Raw genomic sequence first — 19,702 nt, forward strand, 5'->3', positions numbered from 1 at the left:
TATGAAATGTTGTCAGTGTTTGGCTGTTGGGAGCTTTGACATGACCCAGTCTGGCCTGTACGTTCACTTTAAAAGGTTGACCGAATAATGAAGTGGCCTGGTTTCCCCAGTGATAAGTAATCAATGAGCTCATCCACAGCAAACCTAATGTGCCAGGCTGGACCACTGCTCTGTCTCTACAAGGACCATTTGGACCAATTTCATCATCACTCAGAGAGGAAGAGAAGTTGAATATTTCCACTTTCTACACATAGACAACTGTAAAGCAACGTGTATCTATTTGTATTGCATGTTATAATCTATAGAGCTACTGGTGAAGCATCAGTCACATGTGTCTGCCTGTGAAAGAAGATTCAAGAGGAATAATCACACAGTAAGTTGTTACATTTTTAAAACGGTATGCCTTAGGACTATTCGCCAATAGTACTTTAATTGGGTTGTTTAATAACAAGTTGGACCGATAATCTGTTATTGTAAACAAAAACTACTTATGTCCACAGATTGTTTAAAAAAACACTATTGTCACTAGTTCTGTGTGCTCCTGTCAACATTAATTGTTTTTGATAACTATTGTCTCCTCTCAACATTGTCATATTGATTATTATGACCCTCCCCCAACATTGTACCCACATGACTTAGGCTTGCAGGCATGTGTGTAATGTGTGTGTGTGCATGTTTTCCAGGTGAGACATGGGGGCGGATCTAAATGTGGTGAACCTGTTTGTCATCGCTGGGGGAACACTGGCTATTCCCATTCTGGCCTTCATAGCATTGTTGCTTCTCTGGCCCTCAGTGCTCATTAAAGTGTATCACTGGTAAGGCGGATGAAGGTGTTGTCAATGCTGTTAATACCTGTGATCAATTCTCTTCGGAGTGCCAGAGATGGGCAAGAATACAGTGAATCAAAACGGCGTCTTGGTACAAATTATCAATCCTTCTACAAAATACTCACGGCAAGGAATGTTTTAATCAAATGCATTTTTCTAATGACAGAAATTGAATCAGAAAATGTAAATCTGAACTTCTATGAACAATCAATTTTGATGTGAAAACTCCTATGAAACTCTAAATGAATGGAACCCGAAAGCTAAGCAAATTCCATGTCACAGTGCCAAGTATAAAACAGCTGATATCACTCCAACCCATGCCCCTTCAATGCCATTACGTGTGTAGAGTGAAGCTGTCTGAATGACCTCAAAGGAGCACACTGATAATGATAGAACCACATAGGCTACAGGCAGTTTAACGACATCATGTCTAAGGTGCTGAGGATACTAATTACTATGAAAACTGACATTATCAACCGTCGTCTATGATGACAGTGGTTCTCAAAGTGGGGTCCCCAGGGGTTCCAGGGGGTCACCGGGTAATACATTATTTTCACTAGAATTCCAACCATTAAGTAACACAATGACAGGATGTGTGGCTATTTTGGTCGTGGATTTCATGCACTTCCTGTAATAAAACATCTAAAATTGTGATGATCCTCCCACTTTCCTGGCCTTGCTTTTGCAGGAGGTGTTTGGCTGGTTGGGCTGATTGGGTGCACCTGGTCCTGGTGCACTCATTCAGTCCCATTCAGTCTCTCTCCCTATTTATGAACTCAAACTAAGGGGAGGTATCTAAATAACACAAACTATATTAAAGGGAACAGAACAAAAGGTGCTTCAGTGAAGAGGGAATATAGACTGAAAGGTCTGAAGCTCTTCTTAAGCCCAATGTGCACTGGGCCCAGGTGCACCCAATCAGCCCAATGACCCCAACACCAGGCTCCTGCAAGATAGGGCCAGGAGAGTGGGAGGGTCATCACAAAATCTTATCAGATGGGGGACCCTGGGAAAAAATCGTATCAAATGGGGGTCCACTGTCTAATTTGTGTCAGTTTAGGGGTCCTTGATCTGTGGGAAAAGTTTGAAAACCACTCTGCAGTAATGTGTGTGTGTGTGTGTCTGTGTCTGTGTCTGTGTCTGTGTCTGTGTCTGTCTGTGTGTCTGTGTCTGTCTGTCTGTCTGTCTGTGTGCAGGTACTGGAGGCGGACGCTGGGCCTGCAGGTGCGGCATGCAGACTGCGGGGGCTACCGCTTCTGCTACTCCTCCAGAGGGAAGCCAGGCCGGAGGCCCTCTATCCTCATGCTGCACGGCTTCTCCCATCACAAAGACACCTGGCTCACTGTCGTCAAGGTCAGGGCCTCGAAAACACACATCAACTCATGTACTTAGCTGACTTTTTCATTCATGAGTTTGATTTAATCTTTTTAGCTTTCTTATTTTAATATTATTATTATTATTATTATGATTATTATTATTATGATTATGATTATTATTATTATGATGTGATTTATTTTTATTTTTTATTTTTTTTACTTCTAACACACAAGTCAATACTCAACTAGACAGTCAAGCCTCCTCCATTTACCAATGTTTCACACACTATAGGGACGTATTTCATTCTTGCACTGTTCTGCCTAACACATATTCATCACCACAGTATTTAAGGGGAACTCAAATCCAAAATGTTGTCTTCTCTTATAAATAATGCCATCACTACGTTTTCCCCCAGCTTACCTGCACTGATACAATGTTAGCTGCGTTGATGTAATAGTCAATAGAAACCTCTGTACGGTATTTTGTATTGTACAAAGTACTAATACATAAGGGATTCTCTATCCTAGACTGAGCAGATGCCCTCCTCTCTCACCACAAGAAGAGGGTCATCTTACCACGGAGTCATTACGCCAAAATTAGTTGCCATGCTATTTGTGAATAAAGCTTGCTTGTCAAATTTTACCCACTGGTCGCTCATGATTGAAATACATACACGGATAGTTTTAGTCAATGAGAATTTTGTACGAAGGTCTTGATTGTAACAGATTTGTGTATTTCTTCCACCGCTGCTTTTTAGTATCTGCCCAGACACCTGCACATCCTGTGTGTGGACATGCCTGGCCATGAGGGAACTTCACGCACCAACACAGAGGATTACTCCATCCAAGGCCAGGTCAGAAGGATCCATCAGGTAGATGCACAGTTGTTGTTGTTGTTGTTGTTGGATCATACATATGCATGGGGCGAGTGACATTACTGACCTGTACTTTTCAGAAGTCATTGTGTAGGCTAAGTGAAATGATCTCACTGAAAAGCTGTTCTTGTCCCTCGTGCGTCTCAGTTTGTCGAGACCGTTCGCTTGAACAGGAAACCCTTTCATCTAGTGGGAACCTCCATGGGGGGAAACGTAGCTGGGGTGTACGCTGCCTGCTACCCCTCCCAAATCTGTAGCATGACTCTCATCTGTCCAGACGGTCAGTTACTCTGTGTGTGTATACAAGTGATTATATGCAAAGTAACCAAACTAACCAAAAGTAACGTGGCTTAAATAGATAGATACAGTAGATCAGGGATACTCAACTTGCTTTGTCCGGGGGCCACTTTTGTATAATGATAGGAGGCCAGAGGCCAGTTAATAAACAAACATTCATATTTTTTTCTGTACAGTAGCGGATTGTAGGTTTTTGGGGTGTCAGCCAGAGTTTAGTCTGACAATTTTGTGCACACAGGATAGTTAGTTAGGTTAAGTTAGGTACATATAAGTGTCTGAGTGGCGAGCAGACGGCGGTATTTGACAATTTAGCTGGAGCTCTGTCAAACTTGATTTAACATTAGTTTTCATTGTGAATTAGAAAATGGTTGGGGGGCCACTCTGCACCCTATCGCGGGCCGCAAGTTGAGTATCACTACAGTAGATCATATTATTATTATACCATTTATTAATCCACCTTTTGTTTAGTTTCTTTATTATGTGTAAATGTGCATCTTCTGTTTCGTATCAGAAAACACTGCCTTTAATCCACAGGTATAAGACACCCATGTGAGACCAAATTTGACAATCATCTGCAGGACCTGGAGCACAGCCACTACACAATAAGCATCCCACTGATCCCCACCACCCCGGAGGAGATGGAGGACATGTTGAGACTTTGCTCCCACGTTCGCTTTAAGATCCCTCACCAGGTCAGGTCCACACTTGAAACGGAGAGCATAGTGAACTGAACACTCAGCACCACAATCTCTTCCCAAATGACAATCATAACCTGTTGCTGTTTGTACATATTGTGCTTCCATGGTTTAGATTCTTCAAGGATTGGTAGATGTCCGGCTGCCTCACAATGAATTTTACCAAGAAGGTTAGTTCACTTGAGTCTGAAATATTTTCAGCATTTCCCATGTCACAATATCATCTATGTTGGCTAAAATGCCTACGGTCGTCTGTTTTCGTTTAGTTTTTATGGAGATCGTTGGTGAAAAATCAAGATATGCCTTACAGGAGCACTTACATCTGATCACTGCACCTTTACAAGTGATATGGGGGAAACAAGACCAGGTAATACTCTGGTTATTTTGATTTTTATATCATTTAGACATGTTTTCCCAACATGTTACACTAATAATGTAATGACTGTATTCTCAGACATGGACAATGGACATCAAGACCAGATTCATAAAGCGCTAACACTTTGCAATAAGGGTACATGAATTAAGGGTTAGTTACTAACTAATCCTTAATTAACTAATGTGTCTATAATAATTTATTAATAGTGTTCATGTTAACTAGGTATTAATTTCTACATTATGTAATAGTTTAGTTAGTTAAGGGTTATGGTTAGGATTAGGGTTAGTTAATGTTAGGCTTAGGGTAATAATAAGCATTAACTAAGGGTTCATTTGTGCTTATTAAGCATTAACTACCCGTTAATGAATGTTCCCTTATTGTAAAGTGTTACACATAAAGCATATATGAGTAGGAGTGATGACCTATAGACGGTTTTAACTTGACAACAAAAACATTCTAAATTGAACCCCAGCTCACTTCCTGTTGCAGTGTTACAGGACATCTCCGAAAACACAACATCAGAGCAGGACTGACAATTCCATGAAAACCGTCTATAGTCGCTTTTTGTCATCTAATTGATGTAGTTGTGTACCAACTTGTGACCTTCATCTCTGGCAGTTTTCAACAGAGTTAATGGCCCGAAAAGGATAAGAATCTGTGGAGAAATTAAACGTCAGTCATACAGAAAGTGATGCAATGATTTCCCACCTTTTATTCTTCATCCCATTTCCCTCCAGGTGGTTGATGTGTCTGGAGCCACAGTGGTTGCAGAAGCCTTGCCTGGGTGCAGAGTGGACCTGCTGGAGAACTGTGGTCACTCTGTGGTGATGGAAAGGCCCCGCCGCACAGCCAAACTCATCCTGGAGTTTATCATCTCCCAGCAAGATACCAAGGGCAGCACCAAGAAGTCTACATGATATAAAGAATTGTATTTTCTCCTCCCATTACAATTTTTCACATGTTCTGGTAGCCTCAACGTGAGACTCCAGCCTGCTTCTCATGCTGAGACTCAGGCAAGGACCCTAATATTCCACTGCAGGCTCCAGTCAACAAGCCCCTCCTTTTTTCATACATGTAGCAATCACAATCAAACGCTGCCTTATTAAGCAAAGGGTTGTTGTCCACCGAACTGGGCTATTCGTGTTCTTGAATATTGCGTCGTTTCCACTGCCGAGCCTGTAATTTCTGTTCTTCCGGATGTGTAACTATGGGTTTCCACCGGTAGCCAACAGTAGAGAAGGAGCCGTTTGTCCACTGGGAAGTGGAAGAAAAACAACTGGCATTTTCAATGGAAAAGACAGGCTCTGGATTGACAAAAAAATGCATTGGAAACTAGGCACTATTTAAAAACATGAATAGCCCGGTTCAGCGGACAACATCCTTGTGTTTAAGGCAAGTACTGTTTTATTGTGATTGCTACATGTAGCCTATGTGGAAAAAGTAGGGCCTTTGCGAATGGAGCCCAGCCCACAGTGAAATATCGGGGTGCTTCTCTGAGACTATGATTGAGTGAAACGGATGGGTAGTCGAAGGCTAATGTTCTTGTAGTCTGATTATGATTGCATAATTTGGCGAATTTAATTGACAGTAGGCAGGGAAGGCCTATTCTGTGCCACCATCATAAGTTAATTTGCAATGCAATTTGGATAATGAAATAAAGGCAAGCAGTCCTGACTCCTGTGTGAATCCATTGAGAGATGTAGCCTACTGGTGAAGTGGCTGCAGGCTGCAGCAGCAGCAGCAGGCTCCTCCCAGTGATGTGCGCAGTTTAGTTTGCTGCAGCCTGGAGCAGCGGAGCACAGCTGCCCTGCTACTGCTTTGTGTGTAAACGGCAAACATCAATGAATATCTGTCTGCACCATCTAGATTAGACACACAGTGGAGCCTTGTTATTAAAAAGACACGTAGCGTTAGTCAAAGAGAACCCGGTAAGAGTTGATTTAAACGTCTATTTTATTCTACAGTAGTCTTACGTTAAATAAAGTCCGTTTTGCCAGCGAGCAGCATACAAACGTCAGCGTTAACATTGGTTATCATCGAGCGAGCGAATGGAATCATATTCGTTTCTGCTTTCTGGACTGGCAAGGTGTGTTAGCTTGTAGCTAACGTTAGCCATCCATTAGCCACTAGCTAAGCTAATAACTCAGATTCAGTGGACGAGTCTGTATGTTTTTGATTGGTCTGTGGTCGACATCTACATGGACCCAAACAAGATTTGACTAACGTGACAAAGGCCATTGATTATTTAATAAAAACGTAGCGTTAGCTACTTTGTTGCTTGCTAGTGCTACCCTAACGTTAGCTCGTTAGCTAACTTGCTTCATGTTCATGCAAGAGCCTGCCAGCATTTGAACTGAGCCTGCCAGCATTTGAACTGCGCCTGCTCGATTCGGAATCCTTCATATTCTTCATTTTAGATTTTGTTACAGCTCATGTATTGTTACTCTTTTGTAGGTGATTGAAGTAAACCAAACTACATTCATTGCCTCTCTGTTTTGGTTCTGACCAAGTGGGCATCTTTTTCTACAAATGGATAATGGAGACTGGGGCCATAGGGTAAGAGATGGTTAAGTCAGTCCAGAGTAAGAGCAATGTCAGATGTTGCTGCTATAGAAATGTTTGTTGATTATCAGCATAGAATATACGGTACACTAAGCGTGTGATTTATTTTTCATTAATGTGGCTACATCCCATTATAGTCTAGAACTGTTATGCAAATTATAATTTGCTTTTTCCTCATGCAAAGTTGCGATTCTTATCCTCCTCTGCTCTCTTCTGTTGGTAGATGAATACTCCTGTCACCTTGAATGTGGGAGGTAACCTTTATACCACCAGCTTATCGACCCTGCAGCGCTATCCAGACTCCATGCTGGGTGCCATGTTCCGGGGAGATTTCCCCACAACTCGCGACTCCAAGGGGAATTACTTCATCGATCGCGACGGGACACTTTTCCGGTACATCCTGAACTTCCTGCGGACATCTGAGCTCACACTTCCTATGGACTTCACAGAGACGGACCTCCTCAGGAAAGAGGCAGACTTCTACCAGATTGAGCCTCTGATCCAGTGCCTTAATGATCCCAAGCCACTCTACCCTCCTGACATCTTCGAGCAGGTAGTGGAACTGTCCAGCACACGGAAACTGTCAAAGTACTCCAACCCAGTGGCTGTTATCATCACCCAGCTGACCATAACCACAAAGGTACACGCCCTGCTGGAGGGGATTTCCAACAACTTCACAAAGTGGAGCAAACACATGATGGACACTAGAGACTGCCAGGTGTCTTTCACCTTCGGACCATGTGACTATCATCAAGAGGTGTCCCTCAGAGTTCACTTGATGGACTACATCATGAAACAAGGCTTCAACATTCGGAACACGCGTGTGCATCACATGAGCGAGCGTGCAAACGAGAACACAGTTGAGCATCACTGGACTTTCTGTAGGCCGGCGCTCAAAGTTGAAGACTGATGAAAATATTGTTCTAGATGACATTAGTACATCATTTGTCATAAGAATGAATTGTAAAAGTTTAACTTGTGATTAAATGAGAACAAATAAAACTGTTGCGCAATTTGGAGATATGTCAGTAATTAATATTTTATGGATGATTTTGATCACAGTGGTACGTAACCTGCACAATGTCCAGACAGATAATATCAAAGGAATACAAATCTTTTGATTTCATGTTGTGGTGCACGAATGTTATTATGGTGCAACATTCTCAGTTGGGCTACCACAAGATACAAAGAAACATTTGCTGTGTTATGTCCAGGACTACGTCATTGCAAAAATAAACAAATGTGTGATTATGACTGCAAATGTTTGCAAGGTCATAATCAGTTTATCAATGTTATGTTTTACAAAAAAAATCTTAAAAGAAGAATGCAAATGTTTGCAATGTTTTTTTTTGAGGGGGGGGGGGGATACTAAAGAATGTAGGCACTGTATAATTATTCCCTGGAGAATAATTGTTTTATGTTGTCGATCTGATTCCCAGTGTCCTAAGAGCCTGTTTTACATCCAATCCAGTCATTAACTTATTTGATTGTAACCAGATAGACAGATTTAAAACACTATGTCTGGCATCAAAGCCACATGTAGACGTGTGTACATGAACCCTAGTAGATAACAGTTTGGCGATTTAAGTTGACAAAAACAAGATTGTAAAATATTGTGCATATTATTGTACCCCTTAACCAAGTTGTCTTGGACAAAAAATAATAATTTTAAATTAAGCCATGTTTTTGACCAGAGACACTTTAAACAAAATCTTTTTGGATACAGAGTGGGCAGGACTCCATAATAAAGTATGATCCTTGGGCCATTTTTTTCTCTGATGACTATAGATATGAAAATTACTCTTTTAACTCTTTATTCTCTTATTTTACGGTACTATTTCTAAAGACCCTAGTTGTGTTGCATGTGTCTGAGTGTCTTATGTATCTATATGTATTTGTTGCGTGTGTATCTGCAGTATTATGTCATGTTACACACATTAGAGCTCATATGACCAGTGATGTATTGTCTCCACACACAGCCAAATAAAAACCCATTTGTGTATTTGTTTGTAACTCATTAACTTAGATATTTGCTTGACCTTTTTTACCAATTGCCTTTTTTGTGATTGCATAAGATTGCAACAAGCTTAATTGTGGTTAGTAGTGATTTTTTTGAAAGTAGTAAGTATTGGAGGGGTCTTGATAGTTATTTAACCATAATATTTCAACAAAATATGACGTTTGAATATTACAAGACGTCATAAGGAAGTAGGGCAAATAAAAGTTTGTTGAGGCATCGGGGGGGGGGGGGGGGGTGCATGGTACTGTTGAAGCCCCATGGTGTTATATCATTTAGGATGGTTTTAAAGTGTAGCCTACTTCTCTAGCTTTCGAGCGTCGGAAATTAATTCTTTGAGTATTTTCTATTTACAGGACATAATGACCTAGCTCGCCCCATACTGTCATTGGTTTACAAGAGCCAATGAAAGCACACCCGGATATCACGTAAGCGCATTCTTGGGTGCGTGCGTTTTAGCAGTTGACGCACACCGATTGCCCTTCCGTGCCATGTTCTGCTTTCGGTTGGAGAACTCCGCCCGTTTGGTTTACAGCGTGTGCTAAAACGCGCGCACTCGTGTCCCTCGCTTGTTTTGTAGTTGCAAAGGACAAGTAAGGTCCATGCTATGCCTAAAATACAGTCAGTAGGTAGGATCTTTATCCTAAGAGTTATTCCACAATATCGTGTCTTTAAATTGTAGAGTTTTTCAGTGTCACTGTTTCCATCAACCGTATAGCGAGAAGCGGCCAGCACGTTTGTCCAAGATGTTCCAGAGGAATCAGAACATCAAGTACATGCTGAGCCTTGTACCGGGTAAACGTCGTTTTGGGACCTACCGATTCCTTCCCATCTTCTTTTGTATTGGAGGCGTGATGGAGTGGATCATGATCAACGTGAGGATAGGGCAGGAGACTTTCTGTACGTAAAGTATAAAACCCAATTCCATAATATAACGTTAGCTGTTAACTTGAGGAGAATCCTATAATAACAATGCGAAGTGTGTGTGTAAGGGAAATTAATGAATGGCCCTAATTACCTAATTATTGGCCTAATTAGGCTACCTAATGATGTGATGTTACTCGAGCAATGATGACCACATCTGGTGACATCATCAGTGATGACCACTCACTGATGACATCACTCACTGATGAAATCATCATTGAGTGACATCACTGTTTGTTTGTTTTTTTAGTCATTGCATTTACAAACCGTAAGGCAATCATTACATTTGTAGAAATCGTCAAACGTGAACAAAGTGACATCACTGGTGACATCACCAATTCTATAGGCTACATAAATGATATCAGTGATTTATGATGAAGGTAGTACCCAATGATGGCCGTTGACAGGCCCGGCTCCAATGTGAAGTGATTGAGGGGGCAGTTAAAAATTGTGAGGGGGCAATTTGAAAATGGCCATCCCAAAAAAAAAAATCCCTCACCAAAGATTTGCCTAACTTCGGAGCATTATTGCTACTAAGCCTGGTAAACCAGCCCGTCACGTGAATTCACATTTCATTTGGTTCTGCGTGACGGTCTGGCCCCAACTCTTCACCCAGTCCTTAGCATGGGCGGGAGCATGGGCGGCCTTGTTGCCTTGACAGACAACTCCTTCAGCCAATCAGCGTCGGATCCAGTCAAACCCAAATCCACTCGGGAGAATGGCAAAAACATGTTTTCCGCCGAGAAACTCCGCGGTTGCGGTGATACTCCTGTACTTGTTTAATTGTTGTTATTGAGTCTATTTCTGCAATAACTGCACTTTATGGCTGTTTAAACTAGACAAACGCTGATATTACTCCTCGAGACGATCAGGCAAGGAGGCGGCCATTATTGTTTTGTTAGTGCAGTGCTAGTAGCGTTCCTAAATGGCCAACTTGCGCTGTCAATCACAGCGCAGTCGCCGATTGGCTCTTCCGCTTCTGCTAAACACCCTCCCAGGCTTAAGGGCCAGACCGTCACGCAGAACCAAATGAAATGTGAGTTCACGTGATGGGCTGGTTTACCAGGCTACATTATTGCACCCCCTTCCCGACAAGCTAGCATGATATAGCAATGCTGCCAATGGATTCAGCAGGATTTCTAGTTTCATAGAGCCCAGGATCTTCACTCTAGCTTGAAAAATGAGCCCGTTATACAGCCTTTGAAAGGCAGCAATGTCGTGCTGCGAGAAGTAGAAGAGGAATTCAACTGGAGGGGCAGAAAGCCCCCCGTGGCACCGGGCCCGGCCGTCGACGAGGGAGGTCGGCGTGCTGGCACCAGGGCCAAGAGGCGGCCGGAGGGAGGAGCATTGGAGGAGGGAGCGCGCCCCCCAAGTCTGGAATTTGTGTAATATTCTGTGAGAGGCAGCGATGTGCCGCAAGGCAACCAGTCTGCCGTAAAAGCCATTAGAAGAAGAAGATTCATGATGAATTTGAGTGTGTCCAGGAGGCTTTGGAGACCACTGTGTTCCAGACCAGGGGGGTCGAACTCCCAGAGAGGGGTCTAACTCCCACAGGTCCACTAGTAATTTCAAGTAGCCTAACGTAACTAGTTAACCTAAAACCCCACAAGCTCCTACTTCTGAGACCGGATTTCGTAAATACTTGTCACGCATTCGCGTGCACTGTATTTGGTCGCAAATAATGATACAATGCAATGGACACCATACAGTAACATTAATGTTTCACTTATGAAGGAACACAGTGCTGCGGTGACGAAGAAATGTGCGACAGCTAAAGTTAGTGAAAAACGATATGGAATGCCAAACGTTGACATACAGCAGCAGGCTAGTTAATTGACCTACATCACTGTTAGCATCAGTTCCTGACATGCTTCATATTCTCTCCACCCCCTAAACGTCACATCTGGGAATAATCCGATTTCCCGTCGTATTTACCACCTTGGCTCGTTCATCTACGCTGACCCCGTAATTTCCAGTATTTCCGACACGACTTGAATCTCCCATGTTGCACTGGCCACACTGTTGTTTTTCTAGAAGGAGAGATAGGTGGGTGGGTGCCAGAAGAGAGCTGAACCGTCAAATCAGGCCAGTCGTACGGATTGAATTGAGCTATATTAATATGCTGCTTGACTTTAAGTAGGCAGATTCCAGCCTACACTGTATAATCCATCAGTGACTCAAATCAATAACGTGATGTGGAAAGTGAACCATGCCATGTTGCATGCTGCCGTGAATACACGGACTCAGGCGCCTGAAGAAGTTTGGGCTAAGGAAAGAAATCCTCAGGGACTTCTACAGAGGCACCATTGAAAGCCTGCTGACTGGCTGCTTCACCGCCTGGTACGGGAACTGTACCACCATGGACCGCAGGGCGCTACGGAGGGTGAGGCGCGCGGCCCAGCACGTAACAGGAGACGAGTTGCCAGAACTGCACGAACTGTATAACCAGCGGTGCCTCAGGAGGTCCCTGAAGATCATCAAAGACACAAACCATCCCCACAACAGCCTGTTCTCCCTGCTACCCTCAGGGAGGAGATACAGGGTTCCAAAAACACGCACAAATCGCTTGAGGAACAGTTTCTTCCCGCAGGCCACGAGACTCCTAAATATGCACAAATAGTGCAGTAGTCGTACCGCAGCACCGTACTGCAGCTGCTACTATTACGGAAGCCTAACGTTTAATTGTAAATTTAAGTGTATGTTTAATAAGGTGCCTAACGTTTAATTGTAAATTTAAGTGTATGTTTAATAAGGTACATGCTATTTGCACATGTATGTATAAAACGTCGAATTTGGAATGTCTGAACACGTCTAACGTATGCACATGACATGTGCACCTATGTGCAATGAATATGCCACTGTCGTATAAGCCACCGACTTGTCTTATTGCTTATAAGATGCCTATTTCTTATTGCCTATTGCTGTCTTATTGCTTACTGATGCCTATTTCTTATTGCCTATTACTTATTGCTTGTTGCCTATTTGTACTATGTCGTAAACGGAGTCCACTGCACAAGAATTTCACACGTGGTACTTGTACCATGGAGTGACAATAAAAATCTTGAATCTTGAATCTTGAATCTTGGTTGGTAGGCCACAGGCCTGCCCTGCAGTGAGATTGTGTACTGAATAGAACTGGGACAGAGCACAGTAGTTGACTATGCAGATGTGTCCTCGGCAGACTTCCCTACATTTCTGTGACTTCTGTCCCCTCCTCACCTCTGCTGGTCTCCTATCAGGAAGCATGGAAAAACTGACAGATGGACGAGAGGAGAGGAGGGGGGAAACGGAGACAGTTTGTTCTTACTCGATACACGATCAAAATGATCTATTACATTCCAGGAGTCTGGTAGGACTGAAATTCCTCTCTCCCTCAAAGCTGCCCACTCTTTTTTCTTATCCTGGGCTGTACTATCCATAATACCCCGACTCCCTGAGACTTTGAGCCATATTCATAGGATTATTCATTTCCATATTCCCCTTGGTACACAACTGACTACCATTCATAGAAGAAAAAAAAAAAAAAAAAGAATCTAGTGCCTGGTTGTGTGGGTGGGTGTGTCTCCTCCCCCCCTGTCAAGTGTTCATTGTTTCCTTATCACTTCTGTCATGGTCACTAAAAGTTTCTTCTTTGGCAGTCATCCCAGTTTTTAACAATTTATTACATGATAACGGCCGTCATTGAAGAGAAGACCTAGTTGGTAACGTCGAATCATCCAGAATGTACAGTAGTCCAATAGTCCAGCATCTTGCCACATTGGACCGCTCCAGCTATTAGTGTATCAAAAATGTCTGTAATTTTAGCCTACCGTAAATTCCGGACTATAAGCCGCACCTTTTTTCCCGTTTTTTGGCCTTTTTTGGCCCCTGCGGCTTATATAACGGTGCGGCTTATCTATGGATTTTTTCAAAAAAAAAAAAAAAATCTCTTTTTTAGCACTCTTTCTAACTATAAATCCACTTCTGTTTTAATTTCCTCTCTTGCCCTCTTTTCACCACACTGTATGACACTGTATGACACTGTGTGCACTGTAAATAACAACACAGGTGGTGTTGTGTTATGTTGTTTTGTTGAAATGTTAATAAATGGGAACATTACATATGGTAATTAAACATTAAAACACAAAAAAAAAAAAAAAAAAAACACATTAAAACACCCGCGGCTTATAGTCCGGTGCGGCTTATATAAGAAAAAAATAGTCAACTTTGCAGGTGCGGCTTATACACCGGTGCGGCTTATAGTCCGGAATTTACGGTAATTTCATTTGTTTCTCTCTTGTCTTGTTGTTTGCCAGATGACGTCTACAGGAGGAAACAATCAGAACGGGAGTACGAGCAGAAGATCACAGATGGTTTGCTTGATGAGCCTGCAGCCAAGTGAATGATGGTGGGACAAAATGATGACGACACAGGTGTGAAATCTGGACACGTCATTGGACACTTGTTTCAAAAAGGACTTAAAAAGACGTATCAAAATGATGGACGTTTGTCATTAAAAGTGCTCCGTGTAGCATTTTAACATCAATAAATCAGTAGCACTTTAATTTTGAGACCGGACTCCACACTGTATGTAACTTCATGTGCCACTGGTTTGGATTTTGTGGGGAAATCTACTAGATTGCTTTACGGCACAAAATAGGAAGAAGAAGCCCGCTGTTTTTCTTCTTTTTTTTTCAATCACAGATGATGGAAGGAGTGAAATGCAGATAGACAAATCACTTCCAACATGTTTACCCTCTTCAGTAAAGTGATCGAATAAATGTACACACAGAGACACTGGGGGAGGGCAACATCCTCCTTCTGGCACGAGCCAGCAGTGTTTATGGGGAATGTAGTCTTCATTTTGAGAAACACTCGCACCAACAATACCAATCGTCTCAACCATGGTCTCATTTGCTTACAGTAACTGAATCAAGGTATCACAATTACTTTGACCATGTCATATATTTATTTATAAAAAAAATGCTACATATTATACACACCACCTTTTAACAATGCAAGATATAAAGGTAGCGCAAAACGGTCACAATCAGCAAAAATGAAACAAAAGTGAGTAATTGATTTAGTCAAGATGTATTAAATATTACACTGACAAGAGACCAAAAGGCTGTTTCTTGCCCGAGGCTATATCTTGCAAATTACCGAAATTATCTGCAAAGCTGTATTGCTCATTGACAAGGGTCAATGTATTCACATGTCAACACATTGAAGATGGAACTGATGTATGAAATTCATTTCTGAAAATCTATCAATTCTAAAACTTGAACTGTATGTCAGTGTTATTGAGTATATAAAAAGGTAACTTAAAAACATTAGTATTTACGAAATGTCACAATTTCATTCTTCGAATATGTGTTTCTTGCAATATAGACCTTCCTCCCTAAGGTAGTTCAATCCCCCGAAAGCATGCGCTGGTTGTGTCAGTGGTATCTTCCAATGGGGAGAGTCCGCAGACAGATGAAGCTGTTGGGGTGCTTAGCCAGCATCAGCGGGTTACCATCCAGTCTCACCTCTTCCATGTTGCTCCGGATGTAGTGAGTATTGTTGCCTCTGCAGAATGTCTCGTCTGTTAATGTGGCGATGTTGTTGTTCTGTGGCCGGAGGAGACAAAATTAGCCCATCAACTCTCTACTAAAAGCTATGCAGACATATCAAAATCAACAATATCCCAGTGCATTTATCAGTGGAGTTGATCTCTGATTAATTTAGTTCAATCTGTCGATTGTGGTGAAGTAAATCTGAACTTACATTTAGGTGCACGGTGTGAATAGTCTCTGGAAGTTGTGGTATCGCTTCCAGCTGGTTGTTTCCAAGGTATAGATACGCCAGTCTTGTGAGTTTCTGCAACAACACAAGAAAGCACACACTGTTTCAGCCAGGCGAAGGGGTTTGCTTACTCAGTCTAACACTTAAACATGTTGAACTAACATTCACAGTACGTTTTGCAACTATCAATAAGACTGAATTGGTTTCATTGCATGTCAGAGCACTAGCACAAGATCACTGGACAGACTTCCTGGCTTACTTTAAAAGCATTGGACTTCACACCCTGGGTTCTAAGCTTGTTGAAATTGGCGTTCAGTGAGATGAGTCTGGTCGGCAGCACGGGAAGTCTAGTCAGTCTGTTCTCTGCCAGAGTGAGCTCCTCCAGATTGGGCAGTTTTGAAAAAGCCCCGTCTTCGATCTCGCTGATCAGGTTCCCAGTCAGGTCGATTCTTTTTAACGTGGCTGGAAAAAAAGTTAAAAAAGGAAGAGCAGAATTAGGTGAAACTCGAAAGAAATGTCAGAGTTTGCACCTAAGTGTCATCAGTGTGTACAGTCTTTTAAAAAGAATCAGTGAATTGAATCATTGAATTAGACTTCTATTTACCCATGTCTGCAAAGTCCCTGTTCTTTATTTTGGTGATTTTGTTGAAGCGTGCGTACAGATAGGCTGTTTCCTTTGGCAGTGGCGGGACGGCGGACATGTCGGGGGACACCTCCTCACAGTACACAGATCCAGTCAGGCAAACGCACAGCAGGCAGGTTGGCATCTCTGAAATCCAACAAATTGTTTCCCTCTTTTTTTTTCCTTCTATAAATAAATGCTTTTCTTACCTACCTATATAGTATGTTGTTGTGATTCAGTCAAGTAATGAGTCTCAATGCTGTTGCGTTGCACATTGGAAGAGAACACTTGAAAGGCCCTGTTATTACATCATGTGGGCGTTACAGGATTAGATTAGATTAGATTCAACTTCATTGTCATTGCACAACGATATTGAGACAACGAAATGCACTACTTTATTTGATGCAGATCAACACTGACGTAAACAAGGCTAGTATGAGTGCTCGGATATGTCAGGATATAAGGTATAAGATAGTATGTGCTTAGATAGGATATACAATAAATATATAAAATAAATAAATAAATCTACAATTCAACAAGACTAGCAGTATAAACAAAGGAAGCTGCCATAGCTACTACGTTCACAAGAATGTGTAAGAATGCCTCGGCAAACGTTCCATAATCAACTTTGAAAATGCATCTGATTGTTGAAAAGGATTTCTCAGTGCAAACCAACATTACCCTCAGCTTTTGGAGCCACTGCCGAGTCTGAGTTTCCAAATTCAGAGATGGACACGACGCCCGTCTGTAGGAAGAAAGAGTCTTAACAACACTTGACACACAATATCATTCTCTTCCCAGCTTAGGCTGTCTAGTGCAACTCCAACAGATACATATATATATTTTCTTTATATATATATATATTATGTATACATATATATATTTTCTTTTACCTTGGGTTTTCTTGCTTCCTTGTATTTGCTTTTCGCTGCAGAAGATAGCATCCATGGGAGCATTACAATCGTGAAAATCAAAATCCTGAAGTGCGCCATTGTGTCTTAATTGCTGGTGACTGAAGTGTTGTGAGGAGAGTGCTGTCTGCTGCTCCATGTGAGCAGGAACATTTTCCATCCCCGTTTTATTAAGCTGCCAGTAGACTTTTGAGGTAGAGAAGGAGACAAACATTAACTCACTACATGCTGTGCTGGGCTTACTCTCAGGTCTTGATAGCTTTCCTATTTTTATATATGTTTTTCTCTAGCAAACCGGAATAGTCTCTGTTGAGTGGGGCGGGGGTTATTGATTATAATGAGCACAGAGTGTCAATTACAGTCTTTTGGCGGATGGCAAATTGACAACTACTTAACACTGTGCTTTTTCCCTTTAAATGTAAAAGGAACCTTGTTGTTGTTTGAGGGACAAGGTAGTCTTGTGTTTTGGGAATAGGTGGGAAAAACATGGCAGAATGTTGACTTTTTAAATAAATCGATATATGAACAATCAGGGACAATGGTGACTTTGAGAGTGGAGAGAATTAGAGACAAGAAGCAGAAGGTTATGCTCACTGGAATTTTGGCTCGGGTCAAGCCAAAGTGATTATAAATTGAAAAGCCAAACCAAGCAATGAAGTATGGAGTGAGAGGACCAAGTTCTCCCTTTTAACTTCAGTTAACCCATGAGAAGGCCTGCTCACACATGCTTTTCTGCTGTATTCTGTTGCTTTAGGACAGTGCCACTCCCACATTCGAATCGACTCAATTTGTGAAAGAATAATTGACAGCGAAGGGTATAATTGTGAGGGTGTTTGCGTTGTTTTTGTCTTTTGTTTGAGATCGACTGCAGTTGGCAGGCTCCCCCAGGACCCCTCCTACTTTCAGAAGATGCGCAGCAACCTCCTTGTCTTTTAAATAGCCTAATAGTAAACATTCCTCACTCCAAGTCGCTTGACTCAGATTGAATTGACTCAAGATTCAAACTCTTCAACACTTTCCATCGGCAAATGCAACGCCCTCCTGGTTTTTAAATTGTTTCCACGTCTTCTTGTCCAACAAGCATGCTTAAACAAACACTGTACTGTACGTGTGAGTGAGGTGTGAAACTGTATGTTCCACCTGCACATTTATTCATGTTTCCCCTCAGCAGAGGTAATAATACAAATACTTATAGTCAAGTCAAGTCAAGTTTATTTCCTATAGCACATTTCATACACAGAGGCAATTCAAAGTGCTTCACATAAAATGGTTGACAGGAAAAGAAAAGAAAAGAAGAGAATAAAATGGACATTTAAAAGCATCACAACAAAACTTTAAAAAAGAGTATAAAAATAGTCTAATTTACTCCTTGGTATTCGTCCACGGGTATCCTGTGCATATGTGTCTGCATGCATCTCTGGACACATGCGGTTGAGGCTAAACAGAGAACGTGCATTGTTTGTATAAATTAAGCCTCCATCATCAAAACTGTTTTCCCCTTGATTTTCGCAGTCAGTGTGGAGTCTGCTGTTGGTGAAAGAAAACAGTGTTGGAGAGCTGGAAGATGACAACCACTTTGAGTCTTGGCAGTTGCTGATTTTTCCAAGGCGACCTCGAATGCATCTGCTTTTTCCTGAAAGTCACATGAGCTCGCTGGTTCTGCAGTTCTCTAATGGGTATGCTTTGAAATCACTGCCTGGTATGTTTTTGCAAGTCTCGTGTATTATTGCCAACATAATATTTGTAGTATATTGTGACCCATGTTACTTTTTAACCTGCTTAAATGAGGCCTTTCTCTAATAAAAAAAATAAAATTAAGTATTAACAGTTGTCCTCCATTGCAGTCAACTCGAAAATATTCTTTTGGCAATTTACAGATTTCATACAGTCAAGATAGTCAAGGTTTACAGACCATTTCTACAGGGCAGACCAAGGTCATTGTAAAAGGTGTTGGTTGTAAACTTAGAAATGGGTTAATTCACCATAGATGAGCAAAAAAAACAGCCTTTTGCTGCATTCAAACACTTATGATTCATGTCAAAGCAAATTCCTATAATCGTTTTTTTTTTTTATAATTAATTTCCCACTTTCCTGTGTGTTTCTTAAAGGAATACAGCAACTCTAAATCTGTATGATCAGCTGACTGTTGTGTAGTTCCACTCCTTGTTGATTCAGCTCAATAAGCTTCAAATCACACAGCTTCACCTTGAGTGAGAACTGACAAAACAAGCAGAAGAGAACTTCCAGCAGAACATCGATGGTGATAAAATAACCTTCCATGGGCCTTTTGCTACTGATGGAAAATCTTCTCTGTCCATGGTCTGCTTCAAAAGATGTTACTGGTAATTTGTAATCTGTACTGGGTGTAGGAAAAATTAACGAGCATAAAAAAAAAGAAGCTTGAATCAAACGTAACAAAATATGTCCACTAATGCTGAATTAGATTTGAATAATTGTTACAGATGGTGCGGGAAACAAGACTGGACACTCTGTACGGCTTTGAAATGTAAGAAC

At 41.7% G+C, this 19,702-nt stretch overlaps 4 protein-coding genes across 5 annotated transcripts; 3 read left to right on the plus strand and 1 right to left on the minus strand.

Annotated features, from left to right (window-relative positions):
• Window positions 1–690: 690 nt before the first annotated feature.
• On the plus strand, window positions 691–5,303 carry abhd6b (abhydrolase domain containing 6, acylglycerol lipase b; the record flags this gene model as incomplete). The annotated part of the gene is made up of 8 exons (XM_083641532.1): window positions 691–815; window positions 2,024–2,180; window positions 2,902–3,015; window positions 3,166–3,298; window positions 3,850–4,007; window positions 4,126–4,180; window positions 4,277–4,377; window positions 5,124–5,303. 8 exons carry the CDS (start codon window positions 691–693, stop codon window positions 5,301–5,303), a joined length of 1,023 nt encoding a protein of 340 aa, XP_083497658.1.
• Window positions 5,304–6,213: 910 nt separating this feature from the next.
• kctd6b (potassium channel tetramerization domain containing 6b) lies at window positions 6,214–8,924 on the plus strand. Of its 2 annotated transcripts, XM_083642407.1 has the most exons (3): window positions 6,228–6,314; window positions 6,841–6,942; window positions 7,172–8,924. In XM_083642407.1, exons 2-3 carry the CDS (start codon window positions 6,916–6,918, stop codon window positions 7,856–7,858), a joined length of 714 nt encoding a protein of 237 aa, XP_083498533.1. In that variant the 5' UTR covers window positions 6,228–6,314; window positions 6,841–6,915; the 3' UTR covers window positions 7,859–8,924. The 2 variants fall into 2 exon arrangements, with proteins under 2 accessions (XP_083498534.1, XP_083498533.1); XM_083642408.1 differs by lacking the exon at window positions 6,841–6,942 and having other exon boundaries at window positions 6,214–6,314.
• Window positions 8,925–9,537: 613 nt separating this feature from the next.
• uqcc5 (ubiquinol-cytochrome c reductase complex assembly factor 5) lies at window positions 9,538–14,422 on the plus strand. Its single transcript, XM_083641581.1, has 2 exons — window positions 9,538–9,865; window positions 14,185–14,422. The coding sequence occupies exons 1-2, from the start codon at window positions 9,712–9,714 to the stop codon at window positions 14,268–14,270; spliced, it is 240 nt and encodes a 79-aa protein (XP_083497707.1). The 5' UTR covers window positions 9,538–9,711; the 3' UTR covers window positions 14,271–14,422.
• A 392-nt stretch (window positions 14,423–14,814) lies between these two features.
• LOC310781134 (mimecan-like) lies at window positions 14,815–17,312 on the minus strand. Its single transcript, XM_083641680.1, has 6 exons — window positions 17,171–17,312; window positions 16,959–17,022; window positions 16,260–16,424; window positions 15,915–16,117; window positions 15,638–15,730; window positions 14,815–15,480 (listed from the first exon to the last, which is right to left on the minus strand). The coding sequence occupies exons 1-6, from the start codon at window positions 17,267–17,269 to the stop codon at window positions 15,310–15,312; spliced, it is 795 nt and encodes a 264-aa protein (XP_083497806.1). The 5' UTR covers window positions 17,270–17,312; the 3' UTR covers window positions 14,815–15,309.
• Between the last annotated feature and the right edge of the window lie 2,390 nt (window positions 17,313–19,702).

This window comes from Poromitra crassiceps (genome assembly GCF_964638095.1).
Source record: "Poromitra crassiceps genome assembly, chromosome: 8".
NCBI lineage: Eukaryota > Metazoa > Chordata > Actinopteri > Beryciformes > Melamphaidae > Poromitra > Poromitra crassiceps.

Coding starts and splice junctions, on each gene's coding strand:
- LOC310781134 (XM_083641680.1), bottom strand. CDS start 17,269: ATGGCGCACTTCAGGATTTTGATTTTCACGATTGTAATGCTCCCATGG. Junction 17,023..17,170: donor AGGAAGCAAGAAAACCCAAG/GTAAAAGAAAAT, acceptor TTCTTCCTACAG/ACGGGCGTCGTGTCCATCTC. Junction 15,731..15,914: donor TGAAGTCCAATGCTTTTAAA/GTAAGCCAGGAA, acceptor GTGTTGTTGCAG/AAACTCACAAGACTGGCGTA.
- kctd6b (XM_083642407.1), top strand. CDS start 6,916: ATGGATAATGGAGACTGGGGCCATAGG. Junction 6,943..7,171: donor ATGGAGACTGGGGCCATAGG/GTAAGAGATGGT, acceptor TTCTGTTGGTAG/ATGAATACTCCTGTCACCTT.
- uqcc5 (XM_083641581.1), top strand. CDS start 9,712: ATGTTCCAGAGGAATCAGAACATCAAGTACATGCTGAGCCTTGTACCG. Junction 9,866..14,184: donor GATAGGGCAGGAGACTTTCT/GTACGTAAAGTA, acceptor GTTGTTTGCCAG/ATGACGTCTACAGGAGGAAA.